The sequence below is a fragment of the Salvelinus fontinalis genome, chromosome 2 (assembly GCF_029448725.1).
Source record: "Salvelinus fontinalis isolate EN_2023a chromosome 2, ASM2944872v1, whole genome shotgun sequence".
In the NCBI taxonomy this organism is placed as follows: domain Eukaryota; kingdom Metazoa; phylum Chordata; class Actinopteri; order Salmoniformes; family Salmonidae; genus Salvelinus; species Salvelinus fontinalis.
Window position 1 is genome coordinate 12,093,444 of NC_074666.1, and position 17,899 is coordinate 12,111,342.

Genomic DNA, 17,899 nt, shown 5'->3' on the forward strand with positions numbered 1-17,899 from the left:
GAAATCCATAGATTAGGGCCTAATGATTTTATTTCAATAACAGATTTCCATATATAATCTGTAACTCAGTAAAATCCTTGAAATTGTTGCATGTTGTGTTTTATTTTTGTTCAATATAGATTCTCCTTTTATTTTGGTGATTGTTAGTTCTGAGATTATAAAAAATATATATATAAATTATATTTTTTACATACTTTTTATCTGGTTTTAGTCATTTCAGTTTTTACTGTTTGGACATAGACGGCCCGAAAAAACACTTAGGCCGGCCCGCCCCAATACTTTTATATGCAGTAAAAACCCTGGACACACACCTACATGACCACATACACTTTGTTTAGGCCTACTGCAGATTTTCATTTCTCATGTGTTTTTGTTCAACCTTGTGTTGTTTTTAGTACTACATGGATATTGATTTCTACATTGTTGGGTTTAGAGTTGGCAAGAAAGGCATTTCACTGTACATGTGCACGTGACATTAAAACTTGAAACTATACTTAGTACGCATCTCAATGGACTTCCAGGAAGGTCATTATACATCTCTTATTTCCTCTCTTCCAGGATAAGTACCTGCACACCAACTGCCTGGCAGCCCTGGCCAATATGTCAGCCCAGTTCCGCTGCTTACACCAGTACGCTGCCCAGCGCATCATCAGGTGAGGTTTAGTAGGCACTCTGTAGAACTAGTCTTGACTGTCAGCACAGACACTGGTATGGCCAAAGCATTTTAACTGGTATTGATATGCTCTTTACTCGAACCCTAGCCTACTGGCCAACTGTAGACTGAAGAGGTTTAGCAGGTCAGAGTACAGCCAGTCTCCCAACGGATCGATCGCCAGTAGCTACCAGCCAACCTATGAGTAGCTCGCCGAACAACTCTGAAAGTACATGCAAATTAAATGTTCCACCACAAACTGTCATAAACAAATCTCACAAGTATCAGACACCGCAAACTCCCAGCTACTATCTAATCAACGCAACATTATCCCAACCCTGGTTATCCACTATTGGCTTAAAAAAACTAATCTAACACGATCTGCCAATTAATTTCCAGCAAAATTGCCCATCTGTCTGTCTGTCTGTGGTGAACGCGTTTGTCTATCACTCCATGTCTAGCCAGCCTGTTGATGTGATAACCGTCTTGTGGGTTGACAGAAAACCTTTCCCCAAATCCTTCTCAATGAAATGTTAACTGCAAAGTAGGCTTTCCTAGCAGAAGTATATGATGAGTAAGTACAGCGCATTCGGAAAGTATTCAAACCCTTTGACTTTTTCCACATTTTGTTACGTTATAGCCTTATACTAAAATTGATTAAATCGTTTTTTCCCATCAATCTATACACAATACCCCATAATGTCTGGTTCAAGTCCGGGCTCTGACTGGGCCACTAAAGGACATTCAGAGACTTGTCCCGAAGCCACTCCTGCATTGTCCTGGCTGTGTGCTTGGGGTCATTGTCCTGTTGGAAGGTGAAACTTCGCCCCAGTCTGAGGTACTGAGCACTCTGGAGCAGTTTTTCATCAAGGATCTCTCTGTGCTTTGCGCAGTTCATCTTTCCCTCAATCTTGACTAGTCTCCCAGTCCTTGCCGCTGAAAAACATCCCCAAAGCATGATGCTGCCACCACCATGCTTCACCGTAGGGATGGTGCCAGGTTTCCTCCAGACAAGACGCTTGGAATTCAGGCCAAATAGTTCAATCTTGGTTTCATCAGACCAGATAATCTTGTTTCTCATGGTTTGAGAGTCTTTAGGTGCCTTTTGGCGAACTCCAAGCGGGCTGTCATGTGCCTTTTACTGAGGAGTGGCTTCTGTCTGGTCGCTCTACTATAAAGGCCTGATTGGTGGAGTGCTGCAGAGATGGTTGTCCTCTGGAAGGTGGTCCCATCTCCACAGAGGAACTCTGGAGCTCTGTCAGTGATCATTGGATTCTTGGTAACCTCCCTGACCAAGGCCCTTCTCCCCCGATTGCTCAGTTTGGCCGGGAGGCCAGCTTAAGTAAGAGTCTTGGTGGTTCCTAACTTCTTCCATTTAAGAATGAGGGAAGCCACTGTGTTCTTGACGACCTTCAATGCTGCAGACATTTTTGGTACCCTTCCCCAGATCTGTACCTCGACACAATCCTCTCTCGGAGCTCTACGGACAATTCCTTCGACCTCATGGCTTGGTTTTTGCTCTAACATGCACTGTCAACTGTGGGACCTTATATAGACAGGTGTGTGCCTTTCCAAATCATGTGCAATCAATTGAATTTACCACACGTGCTCATATCAAGTTGTAGAAACATCTCAAGGATGATCAATGGAAACAGGATGCGCCTGAGCTCAATTTCTAATCTCATAGTAAAGGGTCTGAATACTAAAGTATTTCTGTTTTTTATTTGTAATAAACATTTCTAAACCCTGTTTTCTCTCTGTCATTATGGGAATAGTGTGTAGGTTGATGAGGAAAACATTTCATTTAATCAATTTTAGATGTGGAAAGAGGTCTGAATACTTTCCGAATGCACTGTATATCATTTATATCTATTATTGGTTATTTGAGAACATTGCCATGAATTGAGCAGCAGCAGTACAGAACCATTGCTAGACTAGCACATTAGGTGGCACATTGCTCATTCGCCAGATGCACAATTAAAGGGACAGATTTTGGGGGGCATTGATTAGAATCCCCATTAGCCGACGCCACGGGGGATCCAGCTCGTCTTACTGGGGTCTAAACACATAACGAAAAAGACATTACAGACAAAAGTCTTTACATTTTAAATACATTTACAAATATTAACATGTAGTGTGTGTGTGCGCATCTATGCGTTGTGCCAAATGGTGTTGCTTTATTCATTTTTGAAACCAGGTTTGCTGTTCACTTGCCCGATATAAAATGGAAGGGAGTTCCATGCACTAATGGCTCTGTATAATACTGTACATTTCCTTGAATTTGTTCTGGACCTGGGGACTGTGAAAAGACCCCTGGTGGCATGTCTGGTGGGTGGAGTAAGTGTGTGTATTAGTGCTGTGTGTAAGTTGACTATGCAAAAATAATGAATTTCCAACACATTGTTTCTTATAAAAACAAGAAGTGACTCAGTCAGTCTTTCCTCAACTGTCAGCCAAGAGAGACTGGCATGCATAGTATTAGTATTAGCCCTCTGATTACAACGAAGAGCAAGATGTGCCACGGTTCTGGGCCAGCTGCAGCTTAACTAGGTCTTTCTTTGCTGCACTTGAACATATGACTGGACAATAATCAAGATAAGATTAAACTAGAGCCTGCAGGACTTGCTTTGTGGAGTGTGTTGTCAAAAAAGCAGAGCATCTCATTATTGCGGACATACTTCAACTCATCTTTACAACCATTTAACCTCTATTTTTTGACCATTAAAGTTAACAATCTAAGGTAACACCAAGTAACTTTGGTCTACTCAACTTGTTCAACAGTCACACCATTCGTTACATGCTTCAGCTGAGGTCTTGAACTTAGGGAATGATTTGTACCAAATGCAATGCTCTTCATTTTAGAGATGTTCATTTTTTTACTGGCCACCCATTCCAAAACAGACTGCAACTCTTTGTTAAGGGTTTCAGTGACTTCATTATATATGGTTGCTGATGCATATATGGTTGAATCATCATCATCATACATTGATACACATGCTTTGTTTAAGGCCAGTGGCAGGTCATTGGTAAAAATAGGAAAGAGTAGAGGGCCTAGAGAGCTGCCTTGCGGTACACCACACTTTACATGTTTGACATTAGAGAAGCTTCCATTAAAGAAAACCCTCTGAATTCTATTAGATAGCTCTGAATCCATGATATGGCAGAGGTTGAAAAGCCTTCTCAACGTTTTCTCAACAACAGGTTATGGTCGATAATGTCAAAGGCTGCATTGAAATCTAACAGTACAGCTCCCACAATCTAATTATTATCAATTTCTTTCAACCAATCATCAGTCATTTGTGTCAGTACAGTACATTTTGAGTGTCCTTCTCTATAAGCATGTTGAAAGTCTGTTATTAATTTGTTTACAGAGTAATGGCATTGTTTTGGTCAAACACAATTTTTCCAACAGTTTGCAGCAAGCTGATAGGTCTGCTGTTAGAACCAGTAAAGGCTGCTTTACCACTCTTGGGTAGCGGAATGACTTTGGCTTCCCTCCAGGCCTGAGGACAAAGACTTTCCTCTAGGCTCAGATTAAAGATATGACAGATAGGAGTGGCTATAGAGTCAGCTACCATCCTCAGTAACCATCATTAAAATATTTCTCAACATCAAATGGTTTTGTGATTAATACCCCATCTGATTCAATGAAAGATGGAGTTGAATTAGTTTTTCTGCCCATAATTAAATTTAAAGTACTCAAGTTTTTTCCCCCATCTTTCTTTGTCATTGATCTTGGCTTCATAGTAATTATTCTTTTTGTTGAGTTTAGTCACATAATTTCTGAATTTGCAGTAAATCAGCCAGTCCGATGGGCAACCAGACTTATTAGCCACTCCTTTTGCCCAATCTTTTTCAACCATAGTTTTTAAATTCCTCATCAATCCATCAAGCATTAACAGTTCTAACAGGTGCATGTTTATCAATAATTGGAGGAAGCATAAATTCATCAAGTGCAGTGTCTGGACCAACAAATATTTGTATTATCATCTACAAAATATTTTGTACAATCTCTTATACACTATTTTAGGCACAGCTTTTGAAACTTTGGCTTTACTGGATATAGCCACTATATTGTGATCACTGCATCACTTGGTACGGATACAGCTTTTAAACAAAGTTCTACATTATTAGGAAAAATATGATCAATACATGTGATTATCTCCTGTAGTGTTTGTAAACACCCTGGTAGGTTGATTAATAACCTGAACCAGATTACAGGCACTGGTTACAGTGAGAAGCTTCTTCTTGATGATAACCAGTCAATATTCAGGTCCCCAAGAAAGTCAACCTCTCAGTCTATGTGATATAAACAGTCAAGCATTTCACACATTATTAAGATACTGACTGCTAGCACTATCTGGCCTATAGTAACACCCCAAAAGAAAAGGCTTTAGATGTGCCAGGTGAACCTGCAACCACAACACTTCAATAACACTTGACATAACATCTTCTCTAAGCATTACAGGGTTATGGCTCTGAATATATACAGCAACACCTCCCCCATAAGCGTTCCTGTCTCTTATATAGATGTTATCCTTGTATTGCTACTGCTGTATCATCAAATGAATTACATTTGTGAATCTCAGAAATGGCTAATATATGAATGTTGTCTGATGTTATTGATTTCATGAACCTTATTTCTAATGCTACCTATAATAATATGGTCTATTTTCAGGCCTTTCTTGGGTCGCTTATCAGAGATAGACATAATATGGAAAAGAGCAAACAAAGCAAGATAAAAAAAATATACATTCAGCAGTCCATTAATCAGTTGGTGTGTGTGTGCTGCAGGGTTGAAGCTACGAACCCATAGGCTTGGCTCTCTCATCCCTTCCAGGCTTTTGGGAGGGAAGGTGGACAATGAGCCAGTCATACTATACTGTAAGCAATGTCCCCACGTGCTTTGGCAGCTTTCATGGTAGGGATAAGTTATTTCCTCTTATGGCGCACAACTTCAGGATAGTCCTCATTGAGGAAGATGTTTGTTCCTCTCAAGTTCTTTGCTCTTTCCAGAACAGCTAACTTGTCATTGAACCTCAGGAACTTGACCACTATCGGCCTGGGTCTGTCACCTGGGCCGGTGGTAGGTTTTCCAGTCCTGAGAGCACGCTCCACCTCAATCTTCCTGTGGTGCATATTCAATTTCTCTGAGATAATTTCCCTCACTTTGTCCTCAGACTCCATCCAGGTCTCGTGGAGATTCTGGAATTCCGACCACAACAATGTTGTTCCGCCTTGATTGTCCCTCAAGATAATCCTATTTCTCCGTCATTGTTATCATGGATTCACATACATAACTGATGTCCTCTCTGTGACTTACAGATTGCTGTCATCTTGCTGTTCTCCTGTTTAATCTCACTGGCCTGACCCTGGGAGAACTGCAAACTTGTCTTCAGGTCCTGGACCTCTCATTCTATTATTAGTTGACTCCACCAGTATTGTTCTTCAGGTCCTGGACCTCTCATTCTATTATTAGTTGACTCCACCAGTATTGTTCTTCAGGACCTGGACCTCTCATTCTATTATTAGTTGACTCCACCAGTATTGTTCTTCAGGTCCTGGACCTCTCATTTTATTATTAGTTGACTCCACCAGTATTGTTCTTCAGGTCCTGGACCTCTCATTCTATTATTAGTTGACTCCACCAGTATTGTTCTTCAGGACCTGGACCTCTCATTCTATTATTAGTTGACTCCACCAGTATTGTTCTTCAGGTCCTGGACCTCTCATTCTATTATTAGTTGACTCCACCAGTATTGTTCTTCAGGTCCTGGACCTCTCATTCTATTATTAGTTGACTCCACCAGTATTGTTCTTCAGGACCTGGACCTCTCATTCTATTATTAGTTGACTCCACCAGTATTGTTCTTCAGGTCCTGGACCTCTCATTCTATTATTAGTTGACCCAACCAGTATTGTTCTTCAGGTCCTGGACCTCTCATTCTATTATTAGTTGACTCCACCAGTATTGTTCTTCAGGTCCTGGACCTCTCATTCTATTATTAGTTGACTCCACCAGTATTGTTCTTCAGGACCTGGACCTCTCATTCTATTATTAGTTGACTCCACCAGTATTGTTCTTCAGGACCTGGACCTCTCATTCTATTATTAGTTGACTCCACCAGTATTTGGACACAACAATTGAAGCTCTTTTCTTGTTGTTGTAACATCTGATGGTCAAACTATTTTTGTTATTTTAAAAGATGCTTCACCTGTCATGGAGAGACACCACTGTCCTCAACGGTACACCTGCTGGCTTTGGTGTTTGTCATGGTAGCTACGTAGGTTACGCTCTTACTCCTCGCAGTTCCAGACAGGGCAGGTTGCAGGGAAGATGGGAAACAACAACAAACAGTAGGGATCTAGACAGCCACAAACCCGGGACAATCCACTGTTGGATTCCAGCTCCTCAGACCTGGCCTTGGTCGGCAGGATCACTGGACAGATCGTAGCGATCCCAGCAACTGATGCCAACCGCGACACGAGATCCAAACTCAAAAGATAGCTGGCTAGCAACCTAACTGTTTCAATAGACTTTCAAAACTTTCCAAAACAACAAACTTTCCAAAAAAACTAACCGTGCTCTCCCTCATTCCACATTCAACAGGATGCCGAACAAGGCAATTGCACAAAGAAATTGACTTCTGATGTGATTTAAGCATTAGAATGGACTCAGAACATCCAGTGTCGTTGTTCTCTATCAATAATTGTAATTTTGAGTGAAGACTAAACAAATCTCGCGCTCCAGCAGGTATATTCCACTGGTCATCCCCAATGCCAACACCTCCTTTAGCCGCCTTTCCTTCCAGTTCTCTGCTGCCAATGACCGGAACGAATTGCAAAAATCCCTGAATCACAAAAATCACTGAAAATCACTAACTTTAAACGTCAGCTGTCAGAGCAGCTTACCGATCGCTGCAGCTGTACACAGCCCATCTGTAAATAGCCTATCCAACCAACTACCTACCTCATCCCCACATTTTTTTTCGTTTTTCTGCTCTTTTGCACACCAGTATTTCTACTTGCACATCCTCACCTGCACATATATCACTCCAGTGTAAATGGCTAAATTGTAATTACTTTGCCACTATTGTCCTATTTATTGCCTTACCTCCTTACTTCATTTGCACACACTGTATACAGATTTTTCTATTGTTATTGACTGTACGATTGTTTGTACGTTTGTTTGTGTAACTCTGTGTTGTTGTTTTTGTCGCACTGCTTTGCTCTATCTTGGCCAGATCGCAGTTGTAAATGAGAACTTGTTCTCAACTGGCCTACCTGGTTAAATAAAGGTGGCATTTTTTATATATATATACTAATTAATATACTAATTAATATACTAATTAATTAGCATCCAATCCTTCGAGGGAAAAAAAGTATCCACCTGATTCATAGGTAGCTCCCAGCATCTGTGTCTGACTCACTAAGATTTTCCTCCAAAGCCTCTTTCTCGGTATTCCTGGCATTTGTCATCTTTTTACCCCCGTTGGGTAGTTTTCTTGGCTTTTCACTTTCTTTTAAAATCCCTGATAAGCCATTTTTATGCCAAAGCGATGAAAGAATCCGTTCAATATACTATGATGCGTTCTGAGTGTCCTTTCTAAGTACCGGTAGCAACTGTTTGCATTACGCTAAAGAGCTACTCCGTCCTACAGAAGTCCCACCCAGGTCATCTAATATGACTGGAAAGCTTATCTTATTGGCTACACAACTGTCCATCTTTCATTTTACCCACTCCTCAGTCAAAAGATAAAAACAACACACTTTTGGTGCTCAAAGATGTTGGTGGACATTTGATCTTCTAGTTCAGCCATACATTATCGGAGAACATTGACACTAGGCTACTTTTGTTCGTAAGAACCTAACGATTCATTTGAAAACATGTAGCTCTAGCTCAAACACAGACCACACGGAAGCTTACCTTGTAAGATGTTTGTTGTTTAGTGAAAACAAAGTTTAAATTGGACTCCTTGACTCTCTGGGCTGTGAATCAATAATGGTAGGTCACAGGCCGATCAAACAACATTATCTGTGGAGTCTATGCTTTAATCACATATCGACATTGTTCAAGATTTGCATAGCTTTATCTGGACTGTGAGTCGCAGCCATCTTGAAATGGGCGCGTGGGTGTGGCCTGCCCCTTCTATGGCCGTATGCTCATATATGGTACTAAGTCACACTAAAGATTGTATGGTACGGGAAGAAAGCCAAGATCCCCAGCTTTCAGGAGACACCCTGTATTCAGGGACGACATTGAATTAAACATTTATATCAAGGGGACCCTACATTTTAAGAGGTTAAATGCCCTGATGACTTGATACACAACAACATATTCCAGATTGCCTTGGTAGCTCTAAGCACACAAACACACTCAAACCCTTACTCCACCCTGATTATGTCATCGACTTGGTCATTAGACAGACATTAGTCATATTTTGTGAAATATTTATCTTTCCATTTATACATGCCTAAGCATTGAGATCTCTGCACTGTAGCATTAGAACGTCGTCCAGCCTTTGAAATGCTGTCGCTCTATTCTTCATGATACCTCCGTGTTAGACCACTAGACTGGCTGTCAGTCTGTGGTTGGCTCTGAATAAAGACATTATCACGTCTCGCGGGTACTCTCCAGCTGTGAAGCACTCAGTTAGTCAGTCAGTGATGGTAACACTAATGGTTCCAAGCTGTTGAAAGGAAGGAGGATTCACGCGTGCACAGGATTCTCCTCTGCTCTCTGTGGTTAGGAGACTTAACCATATGAAAGAATGAGACTGTGAAGGGCCAGAACAGTGAGTCACTGACCCAGCACACAGCCCATTTTACCGGATGGACCCTGGCTAGGACCACACACTTCCTGGCCAAGCTCGCTCACTGTCACGGGACAGCTAACCAGAACCACCACACGAGCACTCCTCTTCCTCTCATCAATTCTTTCAGGATTATTTAACGCTGTTGCGTGACCACGGGGAAGTGGAAACAGAAATACTCTTTGCGTAGGCGGACACACACAATCCACTGTGTTTTATGATGACTAAGAGAGTAGCCTGCTGACACTATTGTCCGTGTCTTCACTGTTTAGGGATGTAGTGGTGGGGAAGGTAATGTAGTACATTTATGATTTTGGCTGTTTAGGGATATGGTTGTGGGTGGGGAAGGTAATGTAGTACATTCGTGATTTTGCTCAGGGGAATTTACTCCTGGAATTTCCAAATGTCAGATTTGCACATTTTCTGTCAAGGATTTTTTGTTATTAATTGACACTTTAAAGAAAAATCACTTTTTAGGTCCATATATTCAGAGGCAGCAGAGGGTGAAAGGGCTTTCCACTACGTTAGTGAACACTCCCGTCTTCATCCCTCGGTTCCTTCCCAGAAGGCCAGTGTCATGAATGTGTGAATAGCTCGCAGATAGATTGACTGTGTGGCACTTGTGATGAAAGGAGGCACGCATGTTATTATCATTGTATAATACCTCACACTGTCTTCATATCTGCATCTTAGACGCTTTGCAAACAACCACCAAGCCTCCTTTCATCATCACGCTACACTGTAGTTTTCCCAAACAACCACCAAGCCTCCTTTCATCATCACGCTACACTGTAGTTTTCCCAAACAACCACCAAGCCTCCTTTCATCATCACGCTACACTGTAGTTTTCCCAAACAACCACCAAGCCTCCTTTCATCATCACGCTACACTGTAGTTTTCCCAAACAACCACCAAGCCTCCTTTCATCATCACGCTACACTGTAGTTTTGCCAAACAACCACCAAGCCTCCTTTCATCATCACGCTACACTGTAGTTTTCCCAAACAACCACCAAGCCTCCTTTCATCATCACGCTACACTGTAGTTTTCCCAAACAACCACCAAGCCTCCTTTCATCATCACGCTACACTGTAGTTTTCCCAAACAACCACCAAGCCTCCTTTCATCATCACGCTACACTGTAGTTTTCCCAAACAACCACCAAGCCTCCTTTCATCATCACGCTACACTGTAGTTTTCCCAAACAACCACCAAGCCTCCTTTCATCATCACGCTACACTGTAGTTTTCCCAAACAAATATTATAACCTTATTGTGTGAATTCTAAGAGCATGTTAAATCTGTCTATAATGCCAATCCATGGGTAAAGCATTGATTATAAATGAACAGTCAATGTCATTGAGAAGCACCTATCTTATACCAGTGATTTTACGGCATGCTCAAGACTAATGTCAATGTTAGCGCTACAGAGAATGAGAGAAGGAGTGGATTTCCTGTCTGCTGAGCCTAGTTTAGTTGAAGTCGGAAGTTTAAATACACTTAGGTTGGAGTGATTAAAACTTGTTTTTCAACCACTCCACAAATTTCTTGTTAACAAACTATAGTTTTGGAAAGTTGGTTAGGACATCTACTTTGTGCACGACACAAAGATTTTTTATTTATTTATTTATTTCACCTTTATTTAACCAGGTAGGCAAATTGAGAACACGTTCTCATTTACAATTGCGACCTGGCCAAGATAAAGCAAAGCAGTTCGACACATACAACAACACATAGTTACACATGGAGTAAAACAAACATACAGTCAATAATACAGTGAAAAATAAGTCTATATACAATATGAGCAAGTGAGGTGAGATAAGCGAGGTGAAGGCAAACAAAATATATATATAAATAAATACAAATATAAAAAGGCCATGGTGGCGAAGTAAATACAATATAGCAAGTAAAAAAAGAAAAAAAGTAGAGATAGTAGAGATAGAAAAAAGTAGAGATAGAAATAATGGGGTGCAAAGGAGCAAAATAAATAAAGAAATAAATACAGTAGGTAAATAGGCAGTTGTTTGGGCTAAATTATAGATGGGCTATGTACAGGTGCAGTAATCTATGAGCTGCTCTGACAGCTGGTGCTTAAAGCTAGTGAGGGAGATAAGTGTTTCCAGTTTCAGAGATTTTTGTAGTTCGTTCCAGTCATTGGGAGCAGAGAACTGGAAGGAGAGGCGGCCAAAGGAAGAATTGGTTTTGGGGGTGACCAGAGAGATATACCTGCTGGAGCGCGTGCTACAGGTAGGTGCTGCTATGGTGACCAGCGAGCTGAGATAAGGGGGGACTTTACCTAGCAGGGTCTTGTAGATGACCTGGAGCCAGTGGGTTTGGCGATGACTATGAACCGAGGGCCAGCCAACGAGAGTGTACAGGTCGCAGTGGTGGGTAGTATATGGGGCTTTGGTGACAAAACGGATGGCACTGTGATAGACTGCATCCAATTTATTGAGTAGGGTTTTGGAGGCTATTTTGTAAATGACATCACCGAAGTCGAGGATTGGTAGGATGGTCATTTTTACAAGGGTATGTTTGGCAGCATGAGTGAAGGATGCTTTGTTGCGGAATAGGAAGCCAATTCTAGATTTAACTTTGGATTGGAGATGTTTGATGTGAGTCTGGAAGGAGAGTTTACAGTCTAACCAGACACCTAGGTATTAGTAGTTGTCCACATATTCTAAGTCAGAGCCGTCCAGAGTAGTGATGTTGGACAGGCGGGCAGGTGCAGGCAGCGATCGGTTGAAGAGCATGCATTTAGTTTTACTTGTATTTAAGAGCAAATGGAGGCCACGGAAGGAGAGTTGTATGGCATTGAAGCTCGCCTGGAGGGTTGTTAACACAGTGTCAAAAGAAGGGCCAGAAGTATACAGAATAGTGTCGTCTGCGTAGAGATGGATCAGAGAATCACCAGCAGCAAGAGCGACATCATTGATGTATACAGAGAAGAGAGTCGGTCCAAGAATTGAACCCTGTGGCACCCCCATAGAGACTGCCAGATAGATTATTTCATTTATAATTCACTGTGTCACAGTAAACTTTTGACCCACTGGGAATGTGATGAAAGAAATAAAATCTGAAATAAATCATTCTCGATACTATTATTCTGACATTTCACATTCTTAAAGTAAAGTGGTGATCCTAACTGACCTCAGACAGTGAATTGTTACTGGGATTAACTGTCAGGAATTGTGAAAAACTGAGTTTAAATGTATTTGGCTAAGAAGTATGTAAACTTCTTACTTCAACTGTATATAACAATTTATTATAATATGCATTTGACTACCTCAGTCACTGGCTGTAATATTACAAATGAAAAAGCCAAATGTGCTGCACTTTTACCTATTTTACTATGCCTCCCTTTTTAACAACATATTCTAAACTCTTCTCCAGAAAAACACTTATCAAACAAAAAACAGACAAAAAATATATATATTTTTCCCTTCTTTCCCTCTCCTCTGTTGCCCTTGTCTTTCAGGTGCGACAGCCTCCACATGAGGAGATACTGTTCTGTACAATATGCATACTACCTTTTAAAAGTTTGGTGTCACTTAGAAATGTCCTTGTTTTCCATGAAAACATACATGAAATGAGTTCAAAATGATAGGAAATATAGTCAAGACGTTGACAACGTTATAAATAATGATTTTTAATTGAAATAATAATTGTCCTTCAAACTTAGTTTTCGTCAAAGAATCCTCCGTTTGCAGCAATTACAGCCTTGCAGATCTTTGGCATTGTTGTCAATTTGTTGAGGTAATCTGAAGAGATTTCACAAGTTGGATTGGCATTATGGGCACTTGTTACGTACCATACGGTCAAGCTGCTCCCACAACAGCTCAATAGGTTTGAGATCCGGTGACTGCTGTCCACTCCATTATAGACAGAATACCAGCTGACTGCTTCTTCCCTAAATAGTTCTTGCATAGTTTGGAGCTGTGCTTTGGGTCATTGTCCTGTTGTAGGAGGAAATTGGCTCCACTTAAGCGCCGTCCACAGGGTATGGCATGGCGTTGCACGAATGCTCTTCTTTGTGATCCGAACACCTCAAACTTAGATTTGTCTGGCCATAACACTTTTTTCCAATCTTCCTCTGTTCAGTGTCTATGTTCTTGTGCCCAGCTTAATATTTTATTTTTATTGGCCAGTCTGAAATATGGCTTTTTCTTTGCAACTCTGCCTAGAAGGCCAGCATCCCGGAATCGCCTCTTCACTGTTGACGTTGAGACTGGTGTTTTGCAGGTAGTATTTAATGAAGCTGCCAGTTGAGGACTTGTGAGGCATCTGTTTCTCAAACGAGACACTCTAATGTACTTGTCCTCTTTCTCAGTTGTGCACCGGAGCCTCCCAATCCTCTTTCTATTCTGGTTAGAGCCAGTTTACACTGTTCTGTGAAGGGAGTAGTACACAGTGTTGTAGGAGATCTTCAGTTTCTTGGCAATGTTTCGCATGGATTTAACCTTAATTTCTCAGAACAAGAATAGACTGAGGAGTTTCAAAAGAAAGGTCTTTGTTTCTGGCCATTTTGAGCCTGTAATCGAACCCACAAATGCTGGTTTTCCAGATACTCAACTAGTCTAAAGGCCAGTTTTGTTGCTTCTTTAATCAGAACAACAGTTTTCAGCTGTGCTAACAATTGCAAAAGGGTTTTCTATTGATCAATTAGCCTTTTAAAATTATAAACTTGGATTAGCTAACACAACGTGCCATTGGAACACAGGAGTGATGGTTACTGATAATGGACCTCTGTACGCCTATGTAGACATTCCATTACAAATCAGCCGTTTCCAACTACAGTAGTCATTTACAACATTAACAATGTCTACACTGTATTTCTGATCAATTTGATGTTAATTTAATGGACAAAAAAATGTGTTTTTCTTTCAAAAACATGGGCATTTCTAAGTGACCCCAAACTTTTGAAACGTAGTGTATTTCTCTCGCTCCAGGTCTAGTAGCCTCAAACACTGGCTGGTCACTTCGGGCGACGCACAAAGGGAGAAGCTTTTGCACTTGCTTATTCATTCTCTATGCTTCCAGGTTAAGCTACAGTTTTATGCTTCCAGGTTAAGCTACAGTTTTATGCTTCAAGGTTAAACCAGACTAGTCCTATGCATCCAGGTTAAGCCAGACTAGTCCTATGCATCCAGGTTAAACGAGACTAGTCCTATGCTTCCAGGTTAAACCAGACTCTAGTTCTATGCATATAGGTTAAATCAGACTAGTCCTATGCTTCCAGGTTAACCAGACTCTAGTCCTATGCTTCCAGGTTAAGGTAGAGTTGTATGTTTCCAGGTTAATCCAGACTCTAGGCTTATGCTTCCAGGTTAAGCCAGACTCTAGACATATGCTTCCGGGTTAAACCAGACTCTAGTTCTATGCTTCCAGGTTAAGCTAGAGTCTAGTCCTATGCTTCCAGTTTAAGCTAGAGTCTTATGCTTACAGGTTAAGACAGACTCTAGTCCTATGCTTCCAGGTTAAACCAGACTCTTGTCCTAGGCTTCCAGGTTGAACCAGACTCTAGTCCTAGGCTTCCAGGTTAAACCAGACTCTAGTCCTAGGCTTCCAGGTTGAACCAGACTCTAGTCCTAGGCTTCCAGGTTGAACCAGACTCTAGTCCTAGGCTTCCAGGTTAAACCAGACTCTAGTCCTAGGCTTCCAGGTTAAACCAGACTCTAGTCCTATGCTTCCAGGTTGAACCGGACTCTAGTCCTATGCTTCCAGGTTAAACCGGACTCTAGTCCTATGCTTCCAGGTTAAACCGGACTCTAGTCCTATGCTTCCAGGTTAAACCGGACTCTAGTCCTATGCTTCCAGGTTAAACCAGACTCTATTCTTTCTTTCTTGCATTCTTTTTCATGTCTCTGATTTTTCATTCCGTTCTGACTGCTGCATGCACACAGACTGTTCGCTTGGCATGCTGGGTACACCCCTGCACGGGCGAGAATTTTAAACCTGAGTCCTACCCATGCCCACAACGTTCAGGCCCTACCCTACCAAGGCCCGATTGCCTCAGCCAATTTTAAGGCCCAGCCCGAAATCAGAAATAACTTCCTCTGTTAGTAAATCCGTTAACTGCTCCCCTCTGTCTGTCACTCGCTCCCTGCGCGCAGATCAATTTTGTGATACCTGCACTCTGCCTAGCTATTGATGAAAAACTGGCCCTACCCGGCCCTAACCCAATGTATAATGTCAGGGCCCGTCGGGCTCAGGTCAGATAGCAGAGCTCTAATGCTGGGATAAGGCCTGCATAGGGGACTGGATTCCCGGGTCAGGTGGCAGAGCTCTAATGCTGGGATAAGACCTGCATAGGGGACTGGATTCCCGTGTCGGGTGGCAGAGCTCTAATGCTGGGATAAGGCCTGCATAGGGGACTGGATTCCCGGGTCGGGTGGCAGAGCTCTAATGCTGGGATAAGGCCTGCATAGGGGACTGGACTCCCGGGTCGGGCGGCAGAGCTCTAATGCTGGGATAAGGCCTGCATAGGGGACTGGACTCCCGGGTCGGGTGGCAGAGCTCTAACGCTGGGATAAGGCCTGCATAGGGGACTGGACTCCCGGGTCGGGTGGCAGAGCTCTAATGCTGGGATAAGGCCTGCATAGGGGACTGGATTCCCGGGTCGGGTGGCAGAGCTCTAATGCTGGGATAAGGCCTGCATAGGGGACTGGACTCCCGGGTCGGGTGGCAGAGCTCTAATGCTGGGATAAGGCCTGCATAGGGGACTGGATTCCCGGGTCGGGTGGCAGAGCTCTAATGCTGGGATAAGGCCTGCATAGGGGACTGGATTCCCGGGTCGGGTGGCAGAGCTCTAATGCTGGGATAAGGCCTGCATAGGGGACTGGATTCCCGGGTCGGGTGGCAGAGCTCTAATGCTGGGATAAGGCCTGCATAGGGGACTGGACTCCTGGGTCGGATGGCAGAGCTCTAACGCTGGGATAAGGCCTGCATAGGGGACTGGACTCCCGGGTCGGGTGGCAGAGCTCTAATGCTGGGATAAGGCCTGCATAGGGGACTGGACTCCCGGGTCGGGTGGCAGAGCTCTAATGCTGGGATAAGGCCTGCATAGGGGACTGGACTCCCGGGTCGGATGGCAGAGCTCTAACGCTGGGATAAGGCCTGCATAGGGGACTGGACTCCCGGGTCGGGTGGCAGAGCTCTAATGCTGGGATAAGGCCTGCATAGGGGACTGGACTCCCGGGTCGGATGGCAGAGCTCTAACGCTGGGATAAGGCCTGCATAGGGGACTGGACTCCCGGGTCGGGTGGCAGAGCTCTAATGCTGGGATAAGGCCTGCATAGGGGACTGGACTCCCGGGTTGCATCCAAAATGGCACCCTTTCTCCCTAATGCAATACTTTCTACAAAGCATATGTTATATCATGCAAAGCCATGATGTACCGATTCCATAGCACATGGTTTATGAATTGATATGCAAAACAACGGCAGATTCAAAACTTCCAATTTTTTAATTGAAATTATTGTACTAAATTCTTGCAACCAGTAGAATGTTGTATATACAATCTTCCCAGCTCTGCATATTTTGCTATGAGGAGGCAGTCATTAGATCTATTTTTTTGGTACTGTCCATATGTATCTCGTTTTTGGTCACAGGTCCAGGAATGGCTGAATAATTGCAATGTTTACCTAGTGATTTTTAAAGTCATAGTCAATCAATCAATATTATAATAATTATTTTAGCAAAAAAAATTGTCCTTAATTTACAATCTGTAGAAGCTATGAGAATAGAAAGGTTCAGTAATTTTGTGAAGCATCACAGTTGAAAAATAGAAATCCAAAATGGATGGTGTTAAGAGAGAGATGGGAGGGGTTGAATAGAGCTAAAGGGTGGGACTAATAACAACAAGATAACACATGTAAAACATACAGGGTTTGTAAAATGTATATAGGTTCAGACATTTTGTGAAATTTCAACTGTATGTGAATATGGGAATGTATGTGGATATATACAGTTGAAGTCAGAAGTTTACATACACCATAGCCAAATACATTTAAACTCAGTTTTTCACCATTCCTGACATTTAATCCTAGTAAAAATGCCCTGTCTTAGGTCAGTTAGGATCACCACTTTATTTTAAGAATATGAAATGTCAGAATAATAGTAGAGAGAATCATTTATTTATTTCATCACATTCCCAGTGGGTCAGAAGTTTACATACACTCAATTAGTGTTTGGTAGCATTGCCTTTAAATTATTTAACATGGGTTAAATGTTTCAGGTAGCCTTCCAAAAGCGTCCCACAATAAGTTGGGTGAATTTTGGCCCATTTTAACTGACAGAACTGGTGTAACTGAGTCAGGTTTGTAGGCCTCCTTGCTCGCACACGCTTTTTCAGTTCTGCCCACAGATTTTCTATAGGATTGAGGTCAGGGCTTTGTGATGGCCACTCCAATACCTTGACTTTGTTGTCCTTAAGC

General features: G+C 42.3%; 1 protein-coding gene across 3 annotated transcripts in view; it reads left to right on the plus strand.

Annotated features, from left to right (window-relative positions):
* The window catches only part of dym (dymeclin), a 172,617-nt gene that overhangs the window by 69,153 nt on the left and 85,565 nt on the right, over positions 1-17,899 (plus strand). For all 3 annotated transcript variants that reach the window (XM_055864010.1, XM_055864019.1, XM_055864001.1), the window contains exon 13: positions 559-653. In XM_055864010.1, the coding sequence (XP_055719985.1) occupies positions 559-653 (95 nt within the window). The remainder of the gene's footprint in view (positions 1-558; positions 654-17,899) is intronic.